Source organism: Sminthopsis crassicaudata, chromosome 3 (genome assembly GCF_048593235.1).
Source record: "Sminthopsis crassicaudata isolate SCR6 chromosome 3, ASM4859323v1, whole genome shotgun sequence".
Lineage (NCBI taxonomy): Eukaryota > Metazoa > Chordata > Mammalia > Dasyuromorphia > Dasyuridae > Sminthopsis > Sminthopsis crassicaudata.
Window position 1 is genome coordinate 361,679,801 of NC_133619.1, and position 18,850 is coordinate 361,698,650.

Consider the following 18,850-nt stretch of genomic DNA (forward strand, 5'->3'; position numbering starts at 1 on the left):
GGGTTTGAAGCTCAAAGGAAATAAAAGGAGTAAAGTGGGTATTAAGAGGTAGAAGCACTTCTTGATGTCAGACTAAAATGATATTATTGTCACTAATTCTTTCAATATTTTTATATTGGCTAAAATAAAAGGAGTCGATCTTTCAAATGAAACAAATAAAAAAGAATCAGAAACAAGTAGACTCAGTAGTCCTCTATGTAATAAACCCAAGAGTACAAACTATTTAGGAAAATATTCCCTGTACAACAAAAAATGTTCAGAGGGCTCTCTATGCACCACTTTATTTCAAACAGTACTTTTTGTGGGAGGAAACAAAGTTATACATGCTCATTGATTGGAAAATGGTTAAACAAACTAAGGTACATGATTATAATGTAGTATTAATGTTATAATGTAAGAAATAACCAGCATGATGAAAACAAAAGCATAGAAAAAAGTGATACAAAGTGAAATAAAGAAATCAGGGAAACCAGATACACAATAACTAGCAAGTCAATTTGCATTTAGTTGTTCAATTGTTTTAAGTCATGTCTACCTCTTCTTAATCCCTTTTTTGGCAAAGATACTTGAGTTGTCTGCCAATTTTCTTCTCTAGTTTATTTTATAGGTGAGGAAACTGAGGCAAACATAAATAAGTTGTTTGCCCAGGATCACACATACAGCTACTAAGTGTCTGAGGTCAAATTTGAACTTGGGAAGATAAATTTTCCCAATTGAAAGTTGAGTGCTTTATCCACTATTCCTCCTAGCTGTCCCCAGCTAGCATTTAATAAGTGCTAATGATATGCCTGGTATTATACCAAGCAGTTAAAGTAGAAAGAACTACCACTAAGAAACAGTCAAAATCGTATGATGTGAAATTATAAAGAACAAACTTGGCTCCAAAGAAGAGATATGGAAAGACACCTCTCCTTGCTCTTGCAGGGAGAAAAGAAAGAGGAGAATCCCGCAGGTATGGAACAATACATATGATATCAGATTTTATTTTGATGTATTTGGTTAATTTTGTTAGTTTTTTTTAATGTTTAATGTTATATGGGAAAACTCTCTGAGGGCAAGAGATAAAGGGAAAATCTTATAAAAGCAAAAGATAGCAATTGGAAAGTTTTACCAAAATAGTTAGGTTTATACCAGCATCTTAAACCATTTATTATAGTATATTCCAAATAAATTTTAAAAAGCTCAGGTAATTTTTAAAAATTGGATTTAAAAAAAAAAACTGCTGGGAAAATTTAATCACAATATGTAACAAAATAGGTGTAGATCAACATCTTATACTAAAGTCAGCTTCAAATGGGATACATGACCTAAATCCAAAAGGTCACATTTTTTGTTGTTGTTGTTTTTTAATTTAGTGAGATACAGAAGATATAATCTATTAGATTTTTGAATAGAGAAAAAGTTCAAGATAAAACAAATATTAGAAAGAATCACAAAAATATCATTATGTAATCATTTGATTACATAAAATTAAATTTTTTTGCACAAGCAACAATTAACTGGAGGAAAATATTTCTGGGAAGATTCTCTTTGATAAAGGTCTGATTTCCAAGATATATATAGAATTGATTTCAATTTTAGAAGAATAAGAACCCTACTTCAAATGTTGATATAGATGTTGGAAAAAGGCACATTGATGCAGTGTTGGTAGATGCTAGGAATGGATCCACATCATTCTGTAAATAATTTGGCATTATACATAGAAAGTTATTAAACAAGTACACTTGCGTTAGTTATTACAGCCCAGATTAACACCAAAGAGATCAAAGAAAGAGGAAAATATGCTATTTGTAGAAAAATATTTTTGGCAAAAATGTTTGGTGGTTAAAAAAAAAATTGAGGCAATGCTTATCAACTGATCAATGGTTGAAAACATTGTGTTATATTAATTAATAGGATGCTGTAAGAAATAAGCAAAAATATAGTTTCAAAGAAACATGGAAAATTCTATAAATTGATAAGTAAATAAGCAGAAGCAGTTCAATAATTTATACTATATCAGCATTATAAAAGTAAACAATTTTGAAAGATTTAGGAATTCTTATAAATTAAATAATAAATCATAATTCCAGAATACTGAACTTGTAATAAAGAAAGAGAAAACCCTGGGCATAGTCTGGCATACTGTCCTAGATTTTAGGAGAGAAGATTTTGATGATAGGTCCAAGGTCTAAAACTATGTGGAAGACATCTGTCCAAGAGGGATTGGAAACTGTTGAGTATTAAGTTTTTAAAATGCTCATACAGTTTAAATGAATTCACTATGGATGCATAAAAGAAATTCACTGACCAATTAAGAATTTTTTTTGTTAAAACCTTATATTAAAAAAATGTAAGAAAGCTTAGATAATAGAAAGAATTCAAGAGAGTAACAGTCTTATGAATATCAGATATGCTAAAAATTATGGAAATAATTGACTTTAAAATGTACAAACCAGGGCAGCTAAGGTAGCACAGGAGATGGAGTACTAGGACTGAGATCACTTGGGGACACATAATAGGAGTATGACCTTGGGCAAGTATCTTTGTTTGCCTCAGTTTCTTCATTTGTAAATGAGGATAATACTATCTATTCAGTCTTGTAAGCTTCATTTGAGATATTTTAAAATGCTCAACACAGTATCTAACAACTAGTAAGTGTCATATAAATGCTATTGTCATCATTTTTATAACTACACATAATAATAATCCAATAACATGATTATTAACAATCTTGAAATCTCAGCTTTACTTACACATGAAAAGTGAATAGAAGTTAACTAACTTGGCTTATAGCCAAGCTATAGCTTATAGAGTTTGTGATTTCCAGATTTATAGTTTGTATTGGTTATATCAATGCCTCTCTGAGAATGAGTTGTGGCCAAGACAACAAAAGGCATTTTCCACTATATTGTGATCAAGAAGAAGATTTTTTTTTTTTTTTTAAGATAACAAGGGATAGAAAACAAAACTACTCAATTCAACTTTTCCTTTGTTTTCTTTCAAGAATGATCCTCATAAAAGAGGGGAAAGGACCCACATGTGCAAAAATTTTTGTAGTGGCAAAGAATTGGAAATTGAGTGTATGTCCACTAGTTTGGGGAATGGGTAAATAAATTTTAATATATGAATGTAATGGAATATATGATGTGGAATATCTTATTTTATAAAAAATGATGAGCAGACTGATTTCAGGAAAAACTGACTTAAGTGAACTGATGCTGAATGAAGTGAGCAGAACCAAGAACATTTTGCATAGTAGCAGCAAGGCTATGTAATGATCAACTGTGATGATTGATCTCTTTCTCAGCAATGTGGTGATTCAAGACAATTCCAATAGACTTGTGATAAAAAATGCCATCAACACTAAGAGAGAGAGTTAGAGAATATGGACTGAAGCATAGTATTTTCACCTTTTTTTGGTATGCTTGTTCTTTCTCGTTTTTTCCTTTTTTGATCTTACAAAATCTTACAAAACAATGTTGGAAATTATCTTTTTATATATAATATTTGCAAAAATAAAATACTATTGAGGGGGAGGAAAAAGAATGATCTACTTGGAAAGAAAAAAGTTAATAAATTTAGAACCCCACATAAATGAGTTGTAAGACAACACTTAGCTTCCTCAATGAAGGAGCTGACAGCATAAACATTTATGCCTTGGAAATTGGCACACGACAAATCAGGGCTTGATTTTTTCTTTTTGGTTTGGTCTTGTTGATTGTCTAGACCAGAAGTATCAAACTTGTAAAACTCTCCCTCCCCCCATAGAGTAGACTGAACCAGATTAAAATAGAATCAGGAAATAGTTAACAAATAAATTAAAATATGATATTCTTTTTTAGTCTTGTTTAAGTCTTGACTTAAGAAAGTGATGGAAAAAATGTTAATAATGCAGATTAAATTTAAAGTATGTGTGCTATTTTTGGAAAGTCACTTGTTAAACATTTACCAGTACATCCTCATAGTAACTGTCAAAAGCAATTTTTGAACCTAGGATCCTGACTCCAACCTCAGCCCTTTATTCGGTATGAATAAATGATAAAATCAGTCAGCTAACTTTTATTAAATACTTACCATGCACCAGGAACTATTTATTCTATACACTGAGGATACAAAGGAAAGAGGGAAGTCAGTCCCAGTTCTCAGGGAGCTCACAGTCTGTTGAGACATACAACATGGAAACAATTCTGTGTACAAACAAGATAGAGACAGGATATATTGGAGTTAACCTCAATATTTAGTAGATAACTAGGGCAATGGAGAAGTCTGTAATCTAACTGAAATTTGATGACTAGACAAATGGTAGTACCATGAAGAGAAATGGGAAAATCAGAAGGATGAGCCTATTTGGAAAGGAAGGAAAATGAGTTGAGAGTTTGAGATTATGGAGTTATTCAATTAGAAAGCTCAAGCAGGGAGTTAAGTATATTTTTTTGAAAAAGGAAACAGCATCAGACTAAGATTCTCCTTTTTCGTAAGTCTTCCTTTTTATCTACTTTTAATATTAGGTTAAATTTTTTCCTTGCCTACTTTTACAAAGGACAGAGTGGAGCAATGTTGAACAATCTAATGTGTGACTATAACTTAATTCTTATTAGGAGAAATTTGCACAGTAAACTTAATTTTTAATAAATTTAATTTGTATTTATTTTGATGAATGCTACAAAAATACAAATGTCAAAAAACATTTCCTTAACATATTTACCCTTAATTAGGTATCTAGCAATTGAACAATAATGGGATCATTTGTTTGGAGGGGGAGGATGGGGAATAAATAAATATACACAATACACACACACACACACGTGTGTGTGTGTGTGTGTGTGTTGCATTGCATGCATGTTATGTGAGCCATATGTGTATATACGTACGTACACACATGTAATATGTATTATTATATTAACTTTACTTTTGTTCAGAAATAATACTGCTTAGATATTGCTCTTGGTTTCAAATGTGGTCGGGGGGGGGGGGGAAACTTAAGACAAGATTATTTATATTATGGTGCTTGTTGTCCTTGTCTGATCTTGCTTTTTCTCTTTGCTTCAGGGCTCTCCAAGCAATACTATTGGTCGAACTCCTTCAAGACATACCAGTAGCAGAACCAGCCCCTTGACTTCACCTACCAATTGTTCCCATGGTGGTCTGTCACCAAGGTAATGAGACTTTCCCTAAACTATTTCAGTAACTACTCAGCTTTGCTGCTCTCACCTTTAGAGTTTGTTGAAAGAAAACTGGACTGGGAATCAGGAATTCTGGGTTTTAGATCTGGTAACTACTCACTGTGTATACTTGAACCAATTACTTCTTCTCTGTACACCACTTTGTTTATCTGGAAAAATAAGGGTGTTGTACTCTGATCATTAAGGTCTCGAAATCTGAAATTCCCTGGAAATTTATAAATCAAACTAAGTCTTGGACTTATTCTGCATCAAATTTTATGCATGGATTAGTCATACTCCTAAATATGTTGACCTTGTTTAAGCTTATATTTGTCAGCATTTCAAACGGTTTAGCCCAAACAAGTCTTTTTTTTTTTTTTTCTTTTTCTGATCAGATTCCTGTTTCAGAGTCAGCTATTGAAATGTAAAAGATCTTTTTTTTTTTTTTTGAGAAGGCCTCTTCTTTTCTTAAAAAAGAATATGCAAAATATGAATTCAAGCCTACTCTTAAAGTATGATGCTATTCATCAGAGCCATAATTTAAGTCTGCAATAACTGAAACTGCTTATGTTTGCAGTTTATTAGAAAGTAAATTATTTTGTTTGCTGTTTGTCAGCAGTCTTTTCATATTTTATGATGCTGTACTTGGCAAGTACCACATTAGCCTTATGAATTCAGAATTGTTGGGTACTCAGATAATAATATGCCCCTATAACTCTGGAAAATATTCTCTCCATCAAAGAAAAAGAGGTACCTTTTGTGTAGTGGATAGAACACTAAAACAGGAGGTAGGAAGATCTGCATTCATGTGCTGCCCTGATTCCACATAATGAGCATTGTAACCCTAGCAAGTCATTTCATCTCTCTGTACTTCAGATTCCTCAGTTACAAAATGAGTGTGTGGGACTTGATTACCTCTAAAATCTTTTCTAGTTTTACAATTTGTGATCCTTTAAACAAGAACTTAGGGTTCCTATGTACTTGTTTTCTGGGGTCCATTCCAAAATAAATTTAAGAAGTAAAATTATTTTCCAGGGAGAGCTTATAAAAAACAAAAATCAGCCAAGAAACAAATTATGGCTGATTCAATTATACTGGCTTATGTGTACGATCTGTTGTTGTGCCAGTAAACTCTTTTATGAAGCAACCTAAATATGAATCTGCTAGCGCCACACATTCTACATGGGTTTGCAAGAACTGGGATCTTCATAAGAAATAGGGGGGGGGGGACTATTTTTTAGAGCAGAGATGAGGGCTTATTGTCAGTTTTGACTTTAAAAAATTTTTTAAAAGAAGGCAACCATCTTTTTTTTCTGATTTGATACATTGCTCAATAGTGATGATCTAAATTGTCATTTTTTAAAAATCCTTGAAATAGTAATATGCTTATGAAGCTGCTATCATCATTCAGGTCTCTGGATCACTAGACTTTCTTGGTAACCTTTTGGACAAAAAAATTTTATTTCACTCGCAGAAAAGTAAATAGTTATGTACATAGATTTTTTTTTCTGTGATTCTTTTAATCAAAAACACTCCACTTTATTAACGTTGTTTCCCCAAATTTTATTCTACCTTTAAGCTACTTAGTGATTTGAATTATCATAACCAAAAACAAATGCAATTGTCAGAATTTGCCATAAGCCTGACACACTCACTGTGTCTGTGAATATACTAACATCCCTAATCAAGATTTACAGCAGAAATGAAACTTGCTTTGTTCTCATTCAGAGGGTTATAAATTTCTCTCTGTGAAAGTAATTCCTTAAATATAATTACACCTACAACTTGTCACCTCTTCTTAATCCAGTTTGTGGATATTATCTAGGTTTCTTTCTTGCTTCTCTGATTCCTCCTCCAGGTTACCTATTTTTTGTTCCTTTTCATTATCTAGTAGGACTTTCTTCAAATGTTCTACAATGAAATAAAAGCCAGACCAGATAATAAAAGTTCAGACCAGAAAAAAGTTTTGGTAGGAGCTTATCAACCTTATAACTTATAAGTTGGAAAATTCCTATATACATTTTTTTTCCTATTGGCTAAATCTTGTTTCAATACAGTTCTTTCCCTGTTTGGGACAAAAGCCCAATAAAGGGAACAAAAAATACACAAAGAAAATTCTACTGATGACATCAAGTTTCCAAACAAACAGTGATAGGTTAGGAACCAGTATCAGAAGAACTTTTTTTTTTTGCGACATTTCATTTTTTAAAAAATTTATTTGTTCACTTTTGTCTTTTTTAATGTGAACTTAAGTCAAGTTAAGGGAAACAAAGTTTGGTTCAATGTGAGAAATTAATTGCATTACAATTATTAGACAAGGTAGGTAGTCCTTTGTCATTGTAGGTATTTAGGCGGAGCCTGGGTAACTGAGAGGTTTTAGTATCTAAGTACTTAGGTCCATTTTTCAATCAAGATTCTTTGACTCCTAAAATTAAGGTGTGACATATACAATATTTAACCTTGATTGCTTTATCTCCCATGTATTTCATAATGCCAGCATTAGTTTGGCAATCTTTTTAAAGCATATCTTATATAAGTTTTTAGATTTTATTCTAATTATTGCATGTTATTTACTTAGTACATCTTTTAGAGTCAGAATAAAATTTAACCTGTTACATTGACCTAAATTTTCTAGTAGTTTGGAAATTCTGCCTTGTTTTTTTCATTAACCAAGTTGAGGAAAGTTCTGAGTTCATAATTAATGAATTTTAGAATTTCACTAATTTTTTGGTAAGAATTTAGAATATCACTAGTTAATTATTTCATTAGGAACATTCTAAAAGCAATTCAAATTTATCTAATGGACTTTATGATTTTATGAAGTATAGACTTTTAGGAAATCTCAGAAATCATCCAAAGGAAATCCACTCCCTTATCACTAAATCAGGTGGAAACATAAAAGAAAATATCCACAAACAGTGTTTGCAGTGCCTTCTTTTCACTGTTCTTTTGGGATCTTTGAGGAATAGTGAGCTAGAACATTTCCTACTCTGTTTACTATTGGCTAGAGTTATTTCTTTACCACTAGATGGTGCCTCTATATTAGAAGAAGAATTATTGCTTGCATTTCCTGAGATTGTTTACAAAAACAAATATCCAAGGAGCTTAATGAAGTGCTAGTAATTGAAGGGTGGGACTTGCCTATAGATTTAGCCTTCTTTTCACACATGACCATTTGAGGCCTGTGATGCCTCAGAAATTATCCTTTTCTTTCTCAGTTTTGAACAAATTCTAGGACAGTGAATACTTTTTCAGCAGATTTTCCTGCTGAATAAAAAACGTCCTGCTCAGAAACATGGAGAGAGAAGCTTTCCTTCATGGAACAGCATAGAACAAAAGAACATCTTCAAATGTTTTCTTTCTATTTGATGAAATTTTTAAGAGCATTCTTAGGAGAAAATAGTAATATGGACTACTCACTTCTTTAGTTTACCTGATTGTTCTGAACTCAGATAGATAAAACAATCAACTGCATTGTTGCTTTTTTCTTAAGGAATCTATTCCTGAATAATTGAAATGAGACAAGTACTTCAGTAATAGCTATTAAGTGTACTGAGAGGTAATAAATAACCTCCTTTACATCTTATACTTTGGAAAAGTAAGAGGCTGATAGCTTTAACATTTCATAGGTGCATCCATTGTATTGTTTTTTTAAAAAATGTTACCTAATTTTTTTTGTTTCTATTTTTCCTTTGCAACCTCTCCATTCCAAACAAGAGACTCTAGTGCCTTGGAACACAGGAAGCAAAATTAAGGCAGATGTCCTGAATACAATAGAGACCTAACTGGTAGATGATATTCTTTTTTTATTTTCTGGTAAGCTAGACTAGGAAATTACCCAGCAACACTTTGGAGCTCTTCTATAGATTAAACCAGTACAGCACAGAAATTTGATATAAGTAATATTAGAACCTATACAAGAGGAGTTGAATTATTCACAATACTAGAGCAACTTTATTGTTATGTACATATGGTCTTTCTTATAGTTTCATGATCTAAAACCTGAAATAGATGCCTATGTATCTATAAACATTTCCAGGGAGAACACTGGCCAGTGTAATATAAAAGAAATATAATACATCTATCTTTTCACCAACTGAACTATTTTTATTACAGAATATTTGGAAGTGTTTCTTTTATTACTGTTTGTAAAAACCTCTGCTTCTGATAAGAATGAACTGGGAACATATCTGAGTATTTGATAATCATGTTGATATAGTCCTTTCTAAAAGTTAATGTCCCATGTAATTTTGGTGTTACTACCCATAGGCATGGTGAACTTTATCTCCATATATGATTTTCAACCCAGGTTAACAGCAAATTCCTCTTTTTTGAAAAGTTTCTTTCTCAAGATCTGTTATTTTAAAACAACTTTCTCCTTTAATTTATTTGTGTACAAGTATTCTGCTAATTTTGTACTCTGTCCTTAGAGATCCATGGAAAGATTTCTTGCTTTAACTAATTCTCTAAGACTGAATAGTATTTGAATAGATAAGCAAATTTTGTGCAGATTGTTAAAGTGAAGAAATTATTTATAATTCTAAGAGATAAGAGCCATGAATAGCATTACATGTAGCATGACCTTCCATAAATATTACCAGAAACTCCTAGGAGCTGTGAATCTGTACAGTCTTTTTCTTCACCAGGCTTTGATTTGCTATTTGACTTCAAGAAAGGATTCTTAGGTTTCTTATATGTTATTCCACCTTAGAAAACAGGAATTATAGATTCCTTCTTTTGTAGTCATAATTAAGTGTCACACACTACCAAACACAAAAGCATGAGCTTCTAGAAACAAATGTGATTCCCTTCATATAAATTTTTATATAGGTCTGCCCTTCTATGAATATATTATAAACTTTACAAGTCTCTTTCCTCACCTATCAGAGTCATTCAAAGGCAATGTGATATTTATTACTGGTTAGGGCATTAGACTTAAAGTCAGGGAGACCTGGTTAAAATCCCATTTCAAATACTAATTCTGTGTCTCTGGATGAATCAGTTAACTTTGTTGTACCTCAGTTTCCTCATCTGTAAAATGAGGGTATTAATTTTGATGGCCTCTAGAGTTCATTTTAAATCTGTGATCCTGTGATTTAATCACCAGAAAAGATAAAACAGGATTACCTCCAGATAAATCCCATTGAATTTTTAACTTTGAGATGGAAATTTGTCTCAGAAATTTGTCTGTCTTAGAAACTGTGTATCCTATCAATTTCATTTACAATTTTGAATTGTTTAGAACTAAGAATTTGTGTTTCCATTGTTCCCTAATTCCTCCATAGCTAATCACGAGTTAGTTTCATAGGACCATAGTATTATGATATAACTCTTGTCTTTTTCTTACAAGATTCAAAGCTAGCACTTAGGTGTTAGTGTATAAAATTTTAATTCTATAAGATTTATAGGAAGCCCACCTATTTTTAATAATTATAAATTAAATCCTCTTCGTTTTCTTTTTTGCTTCTTCTTTAAAGTAATTGATGAGTTCTATATAAACCTTTAATATTTATTTGAAAATTTCTCAAGGTCTATGTGCATAAATGTAATCTCTCATAATTTGCCAAAACAAAAAAATAATATGTTTATTTGAGGGATGAAGTGAAATGGGGAATTTGTATTTAATCTCTTTATGGTATATAAGGTACTCCATGAAGTAGCCTAATTTTGTTTTTATTAATTTTTATATAACTTTATCTAGGAAGTATGAAACTTGAAGCCACTCAGATTATAGTATCTTTTCCCCCCTCCCTTCCTATCTCTGTCCTGTTTCTCTGTTTTTTCTCTCTGATTTTCCTCTTCTGATCACTGCAGTCGGTTCTGGGGTTGGAGTGCCGATGGGCTGTCGAAGCACCCACCTCCCCTTTCTCAGCCTAACTCCATCCCCACAGCTCCTTCCCACAAGACTTTCAGGCGTTCTTACTCTCCCAGGTAACAAGCTACCTGTTAAACTTGTCTGTGGTGTCACAATATTATTGCATTTATAAAGTCAGCTTATTTCTTTCTATAAAAATTTATCAAATGTTTCAAATGGAGCCTCAGCCTCAGTACCTGATTTTTGGAATGGAAAAGATGGTGGAGGGAGGAAGGGAAAAAATCTGAATAGAAGTAAGTGCAAGGGATAATGTTGTAAAAAATTACCCATGCATATGTACTGTCAAAAAAATGTTATAATTATAAAATAAAATAAAAATTAAAAAAAAAAAAGGAAAAGATGGTGGAAAGCTAGCATTGTTATCAATGAAATATTTTTTTTGTTAGCAAGAAAGCCATTTTTAACTGTTGCACTTGCACAGATTATCCAAAAGTAGCCTAATGAAGTGCTAAACCTGAAAATACTCAAGCTTGTTGGTTGACATAAGATTCAGAAGAAGAAGGACAATGTGTTATATTTCCCTAGATCTTTTTCTATATATATGATTCACCCCCTCAAAAATGAATATGATAGTCTCCTTTAGAAATTAAATATGCATATCATTATTTCTATTTGACTCACACGGTGGCACATAATTAGTTAAAGATTATATCTTCCCTATCACATTAGAGTGATTGATTCTACAAATGTAATGAAAATTCAAGAGTAATTCATAATTCATTGAATTGTACTAGAGCTGACTATGTACACTATTTGGAATTTTCCTTTGTTGCAAGTAAAGAAATATGGGCCAGAAATGTACTATTGTACATAAGAGCAGAATACATGAAACATCACAAGATGCTTTTATTTCGACAGAGTCTGATAGAAACATGCATCATTGGAAATGCATTTACAGGCATCTCTTAATTACATCTTGAGAAAAGGGTAGTAACTTAATGATTCAAAATTCCAGGTAATTCAACCAACCATCATTTAGCCAGTGTTTGATGCACATTAGACAGTTGTACCATCTTAATCATCTATCCATAAAATGGGACCACTCATTATTTGAGCTTTAGCTATGTATGTGTGTGTGTGAGCCTGTGTACAAATGCAGACAAGCATACATAATTTAATAAATTGCCTTTCAGAGTGCCCAGAGAAGTTATAAAATAATTTAATTTGTTACTTTATTTTTTTTTGCTGAGGCAATTGGGGTTAAGTGACTTGCCCAGGGTTACATAGCCAGAAAGTGTTAAGTATTTGAGATCTGATTTGAACTCAGGTCCTCCTGACTTCAGGGCTGCTGCTCGATCCATTGCATCATCTAGCTGTCCCCAATAATTTAAATTTTACAAACAACTTCATTAGCGCTGGATCTGCAATCTAACTTAAATTTAAATATCTACTTTGCTGCTCAATAAACTGTAACCTTAGGCAAATAATTTTTTCTCCTTTAGGCGTTAGTTTCCTCATCTGATTGGACTTAGATGGCCTTGACAGCCCTTTCTTGCTCTAAATCCTATGATCCTGTGTCTATTTCTAATATAGTAATGTCAAAAAATTAGGACCAAGGGACAAACCAGGTCCAGTTGTTGTGGTTGCAAACGGTTTGTCTCTATCCTTCTTTAAGGTGTACTGCCTCTGAATTTTAAAATTTTACTTTAAAAAAAAAAATGAAAATAGAATAACATGCTCTTCTTATTAGAGTAGCCTAAGTGGGAGCATTTCAAATGTAAGTTCATATCTTAGAAAGCTGTCATTAATGACCTCTTTACTGTAATTTTATTGACATTTTATTTTAGTCACTCTCCTCCATGAAGCAGGGGAAATTCATGGTCTGTGCCCCATGCTATCGATTTTTGGAACTTGGGTTCCCAAAGATGATCCTTTACTTCTGTTCCCAGCTCTGCACAACCAAACTTTTGTGAAAATGGAGCACTATGTGTTTTTGTATGCATAATCTTGATGCATTCAGTCAGTGAGCCTAATTCAGTATTAAATGTAATTTTAATTTTTATTTGTAAGGGTGCTTTCCTCTGGTATATCACTTGTAGGTTATAATTTTTACAATGTTCATATCATGAGATTGTTGGGAGGAAAACACATTGTAAACTGCAAGTTGCTACAAAAATATAAGTTAATATGAAATACACATTCCTCTGTACTTCAATTTCCCCCAATGAAGAGATTGGGTTTTGTGGCTTCTGGAGTTTCTTCCAGCTTCATTTGTCCTTCTTATCCCTTTATTAACATTTAGTATTGCAAATGCCCACTGGGTAACATCATCAGTAAGGTAAATTAGATTATTTTGTAATTCCATGGACTCTAAAAGTTTGGCAAGCCAAGAGTGAAGCCAAGAAATATAAAAATAGCAATTAAAGTGCATTGCCTATTGATAGTGATAAGAAAACCTTGAAGAATGTGTCAGCTTGGATTTTTTTAAAAAGCACAACCTTCATATCGTTGATATTTGAGAATCTTTGTTTTTAGCTTATTTTCAAAATATATGCATAGATACTTTTCAGCATTAAGTATCTGAGAATCTTAAAGCTTCTGCAAGCAGAAATTTTGTTTAAACATTACTGTCATAGAATTTCCTTTATTGTACACAGAATTGAAATTCTTATTTGATTGATTAATCAGAAATCAGAACAAGAAGTCTCAAACAGCAGAATTACTGTGGTACAATTTTAGGAAAATTGTAGTAGTATCCATAACCTGGAATGGACTGTTTCCAAAAAGTTGAAATAAATTGTCCAAAGACTAGTGTACTTTTTGAAGTGACTTATGAAAAATAATATTGTGACATACTTTTAAAGCTGAATATCTCTACAACCTCCTCTTGTTCATCCTGTCACTGTTTTATGCATGGGCTACTTTATTATTTTTGGTTGTTGTGATAAGCAGTATTTTAAGGCATTTTTTTTCCCATCTTGTATATATTTTTGTTTGTCATCCAGTCTTTTTACATAAACACAAATGTACTGGCCAGATGTATAAATGCTTTTTCTTCACATATAAATGAATGAATCTTTTAAGAAGGAAAAAAAAATGCTTTTCTCTTACATGTCTTCTGAAGACCTCTATCTTTTAAATTCCTATATAGCAAGATAGCCTTATAAACATGGAATGGGCTGAAATGTTGAACTTCATTCAAGTACTGTGTTCTACCTCCTGTCAGTGCATGCATCAGATTTCAGCTGTGAATGTGTTCAAGTACACATTTCTTTTTGTTTGATGTTAAAACCAAATTTTTGACTAAATATCTAAGTTGGCAGGTATTTTTGTGAACTCTCCAAAATATTTGTACTTTTTCTCCATGAAGAAAAATAATTAATTACTGCACTGGCCACTAATAGTACTGCAACTATTTTTGTGATCTTAGGTAAATCATCCTGCTTTCTGCCACCTCTGAATATGCACCCTTATGTCTTAAGAACTAGTTTCACACAAAACCTTATCTGTAAGGCAAAGGTGCTTGGAATCTTGACCATGCTTAGTGAGTGGAGCTTATCTATCCATATTCTGTCTTGGCACTCTTTGCAAATGTTTTTTAAAAAAAGGGGAGGGAGCAAAATCTTTTCAGAGTTATATAATCATTAATTACCCTTTCTGGGACTGGACCGAGTTGACTGCTCTTAAGGAAATCTGATTTTTCCTAAATCATTGCAATCCAGATACGGTCTTTCTTCCCTTACTCATTTTCTTATTGTACATTTCAGATGGCCTTTGCAAAATTCAGGTATACCTTTGATCTGATCTTTAATAACATCAATACTTACTGGCACATAATCAGATTTATTGTAGGCATACCCCACTTCTTCCATGTATAACAAATGATCTTTTTACAGGCTATAATGCTCAAGAGATTGGCATCTGCTCCTTTTTTCAATCTTTCCTAAAATTCATAAAGTTTAAAGATTAGTTGTATTCCTAATATCTTCTTGGGTATACTTGATGACTTGGTTTTGTTGGGAAGTTTTTCCCCTAGTTGATCTGTCCATTAGATTTGATATTCTGTGTTAGGGAAATGATTCTTTCTTTCGTCCCTTCTTGGATCTTTTGTCATTCCATAGATTGTTAGGCTTTTTAGCAATATATTTTGAGAAGAGTCCTTCCTTACTTTTTTCTGGCTCTTTCATAGATTGCTTCAAAAAAAAAAAATCTGAAAAGAAAACAATTGGTGTGTAAAAATTTATTTTGTTTTGAAATGTTTTCAAGAGTCCACAAAGATTTTCTGTGTTTTTAAAGTTAATTTGTCCTGCTTTGATACCACTTTCTTTATATTTTTTGTTGGCTTGGGTGGTTGTTCTTGGTTTTGTTTATATTAACCCGTCTTATCAGATTTCCATTTTCTTTTTCTTCTAGTCCTGTTCTATTAATATCTTTGGCTAACAGCTTTACCCATTTTGCATACCCATATGTCTCTTTTAAGGCTACAAACTAAAACCTAAACCCTTCCAAAATAGGCTGAAAGTTCTCAATTAAGTTCCAATAGATTATATGAGAATTAAATTTCTTGATTATTAGGATGGATCTGACTTTGAGTCAGATTTTTGATTCTGTGATTTTTCAGCTACTAGTAAAAATTACCTTTCAATTTTTCTAACCCAGTCTTACTGTTTTCTATATTGTTGTACATAAGTTGAGGAAACTAGCTTTATTTTGAGATGGCCATTCTTCTTGATTTAATTTTGTACATTTGAGACCAGTAATGCCAAAAAGTTTTTTTTCACCTTTTAAGGTATGAAAGCAAACTTTTTCACTTTCATTAATTCTGTACATTAAGTCACCAGTTGTCACTATTTTGAGTTCTTGCATTCATATAGTTAGTTATTGATGTTTCTCACTGATTATTAAAGTGTTCATGTTTATGGGTTCAAATTTTGTAATGAAAAAAACATTTTCTGAGAGAAAGAAAAAAAGTAACTTCCAATTAGTGGGGCTTTGAAAAGATAACTGCCAAGATAATCTATTTCATTACAAGTCATTATTAAAAACAAAAATTTAACTATATACCCCACTCTGTAAATTAATGGTGGTATAAATTCAAAGTAAAACCTTAATTCCCTATTTTAAAATCTGTCATACCTTTGATCTTTAGCATGCTGGACTATGACACAGAAAACTTGAACTCAGATGAAATCTACAGCTCTCTGCGTGGAGTAACAGAAGCCATAGAAAAATTTAGTTTCCGGAGCCAGGAGGATCTTAATGAGCCTATTAAGCGAGATGGCAAAAAAGACTGTGATATTGTAAGTATTCTCAGATTATTATTTCAAAAAATCTATCCATTTATATTTTTTAATACATATGGTTGTCCTCACCACTTTTATACTACTCTATTCTAGATAGTTGGAAAACTTTCTTAAAGCATCCCAATTCAACACATATTTCAAAGCCATTTGAAATAAAGTCATTCTCAACCACCACCTTGAAGGGGAATTTCTGAATATAGGATTTTTTTTCACCCACAGTGATAGGAAAAAATATAGTTCAAAAGTGGGAAAGTGCTAGGTTTGGAATCAGAGAAACCTGGTTCAAATCCCAAATCTGCCCCTCATGCCACCTTTGTCAAGACACTTAACTTCTCTTGGTGTGTGTTCTTTATGTGAGACTAGATATTTCAGATCTTATCCAGTTCTAAATCTGTGATGCTGTGAATTCTTTCAGTCTGAAAGTTTTAGCTGCTAATTCAATGGCTCTTTCTCATAGTATTCACTCAGTGAAACAAAATGCTAATTTCCTGCATGTATCCTACATATTGTAACACAAAATTCTACAATGTATATTTCAGTAGTGACCAATCTCCCTGACAAAGGCTATCTATGATTCTTTCAAAACCTTTTTTTTTTTTTTAAGAGAAATTATTATTTTCAATGAATAAAGCCAATTTCATGTGCATATGATAAATAGTTATTTTAATAGAAACACTTTTTGGTCCTGTTTATTGTCACAAGTTAATTAGATATTAAAATTACTTGTGGGAAACTTTATCATTCCTTTATCAATAATACAGATAATTTCAAGTTCTTCTCTTTGGACGCCTGTAGTCACAGTCTAAGTGACAGTTCTTGGGCCTTCAGTATTTCCTTTAAAAAAGAAAGAAAGAACTCTTAAAATTTTACTGATTGGAGGTGACGGAATGTTTCTCCTGCTGTGTTTCAGGTTTCAAGAGATGGTGGGATAGCTTCACCTGCCACTGATCTTCGAGGAGGAAGTGATGTGGTAGAAGGAGGAAGGACAGCTCTTGATAACAAAACTTCACTCCTCAACACCCAGCCTCCACGAGCCTTCACAGGGCCCCGAGCTCGAGACTACAATCCCTATCCTTATTCTGATACAATCAACACCTATGATAAGACAGCTCTGAAAGAAGCTGTATTTGATGATGACATGGATCAACTTCGTGATGGTTAGTCTCCTTCTTGAGTCTCATCCCATTCTCATCAAACAGTTTGTCCTTGTTTTATTTTATATGAACCAAGCTCTAGGTATGCTGATCAGATAGAGATTTTACATTCCAGATAGAATTTTAATTTTTATGCTCTAAATTAATCTTTCAATCCTTTATATGACACTTGAACTTTCTCAGTTTAGTAACCATTTGGGAGTAGCATTCCTAAAGCACCATTTACTAACCTACTCCACTAGTAGTTACAGCAGGATTTTAATAAGGGCTGTTTTCTTTTTTCCATTTATAAGACTTTACATAGTATGACTTCTACCTTAGGAATGATTATAAATAGTATTAGAAGCCTCATTTTTTGTTTAAAATATCCATCAGACTGCAAGACATTAATGTACTATTCTATTTATTCCTTTATCTTATGGTCAATTAGGTCATTGAGATAGTTTGATATGTTGACAATTCCTTGAATATAGTGGATGTTTAATAATTGCTAGCCATATTGACGGTTATGAAAATACATTTGTATTTACTATTTTCTATTTATGGTTTTTTTTGTTGTTGTTTTTTTGTTTTTTTAAAGGCAAAGTCAAATTGGCAAACTGTTTAAACTTTAGAATCAGTTTTTTGAGGGAACTAGACGGGATTGAGAACTTCTAGAGGAGAAATTCCCTCTACAAAAGCAATCAGCACTGAAAAGTCTAAAAGATACTGAGTTCACTGAAAGAGTGTTGGCCTCAGTCAGAAACATAGGTTCAAGACCCACCTGTGTTTTGTGACACTCCCCACTCCCAGCTAGTCAACTTTTAATCTATCATTTCCCTAGGCAATTCTCTAATATAAGTATAGGATAAAATGAGAAGGCTTCTTTTCAACTATTTTTATCAACTTCTCAATGCCTTAGGTAACTTTCAGTATATATATTAAGCTTTGCATTATTGTTATTGTAAAGTGCTTTTACATATATTATCTCATTTGGTTATTAGGAAACCCTGTTGTAGTGAGAAAAGATGTACTATGACCTATTTATGTGCTGATTGATTTGGTGTATATCATTACTCTAAATGTCACCATATATATAGCCATTTTCTTTTGGTCAGTAATAATTGATGGGAAAATATTGAGTATTTTTTCTGTCAGTATAGAACTTTATCAGTGAATTGAGAATACTAAAATTGTCTTCATTAGTTACCTCTAATTGTTGTTCAGGTCATTAGGCATGTTCTAGCTGCTATATGTGCTATATATGCCCTGTCTTGATTTTGTTTTGCAAGTTAGTCTTGTAAAGAAGGATGACAGGCTAGGGAAAAAAAATATATATATATATATACATATTGAATTTCTTTAAAGAAATAGGCCTATGAAGCTAGCTGCTCTTGGTAATTTTTTTCATTTGAAATCTACTTGTAATTCATTCAAAGAGCAAGGTTTTACTGG

At 32.3% G+C, this 18,850-nt stretch overlaps 1 protein-coding gene across 13 annotated transcripts in view; it reads left to right on the forward strand.

Moving 5' to 3' along the window:
* The window catches only part of CLASP1 (cytoplasmic linker associated protein 1), a 315,917-nt gene that overhangs the window by 268,762 nt on the left and 28,305 nt on the right, over positions 1–18,850 (forward strand). For 8 of the 13 annotated variants that reach the window (XM_074301769.1, XM_074301770.1, XM_074301779.1 and 5 more), the window contains 3 exons: positions 5,032–5,138; positions 16,109–16,259; positions 17,173–17,419. In XM_074301769.1, coding sequence (XP_074157870.1) covers positions 5,032–5,138; positions 16,109–16,259; positions 17,173–17,419 — 505 coding nt within the window. Of the gene's footprint in view, positions 1–5,031; positions 5,139–10,958; positions 11,076–16,108; positions 16,260–17,172; positions 17,420–18,850 lie in introns of all 13 variants that reach the window. The other 5 variants (XM_074301768.1, XM_074301766.1, XM_074301767.1 and 2 more) reach the window with 1 other exon arrangement.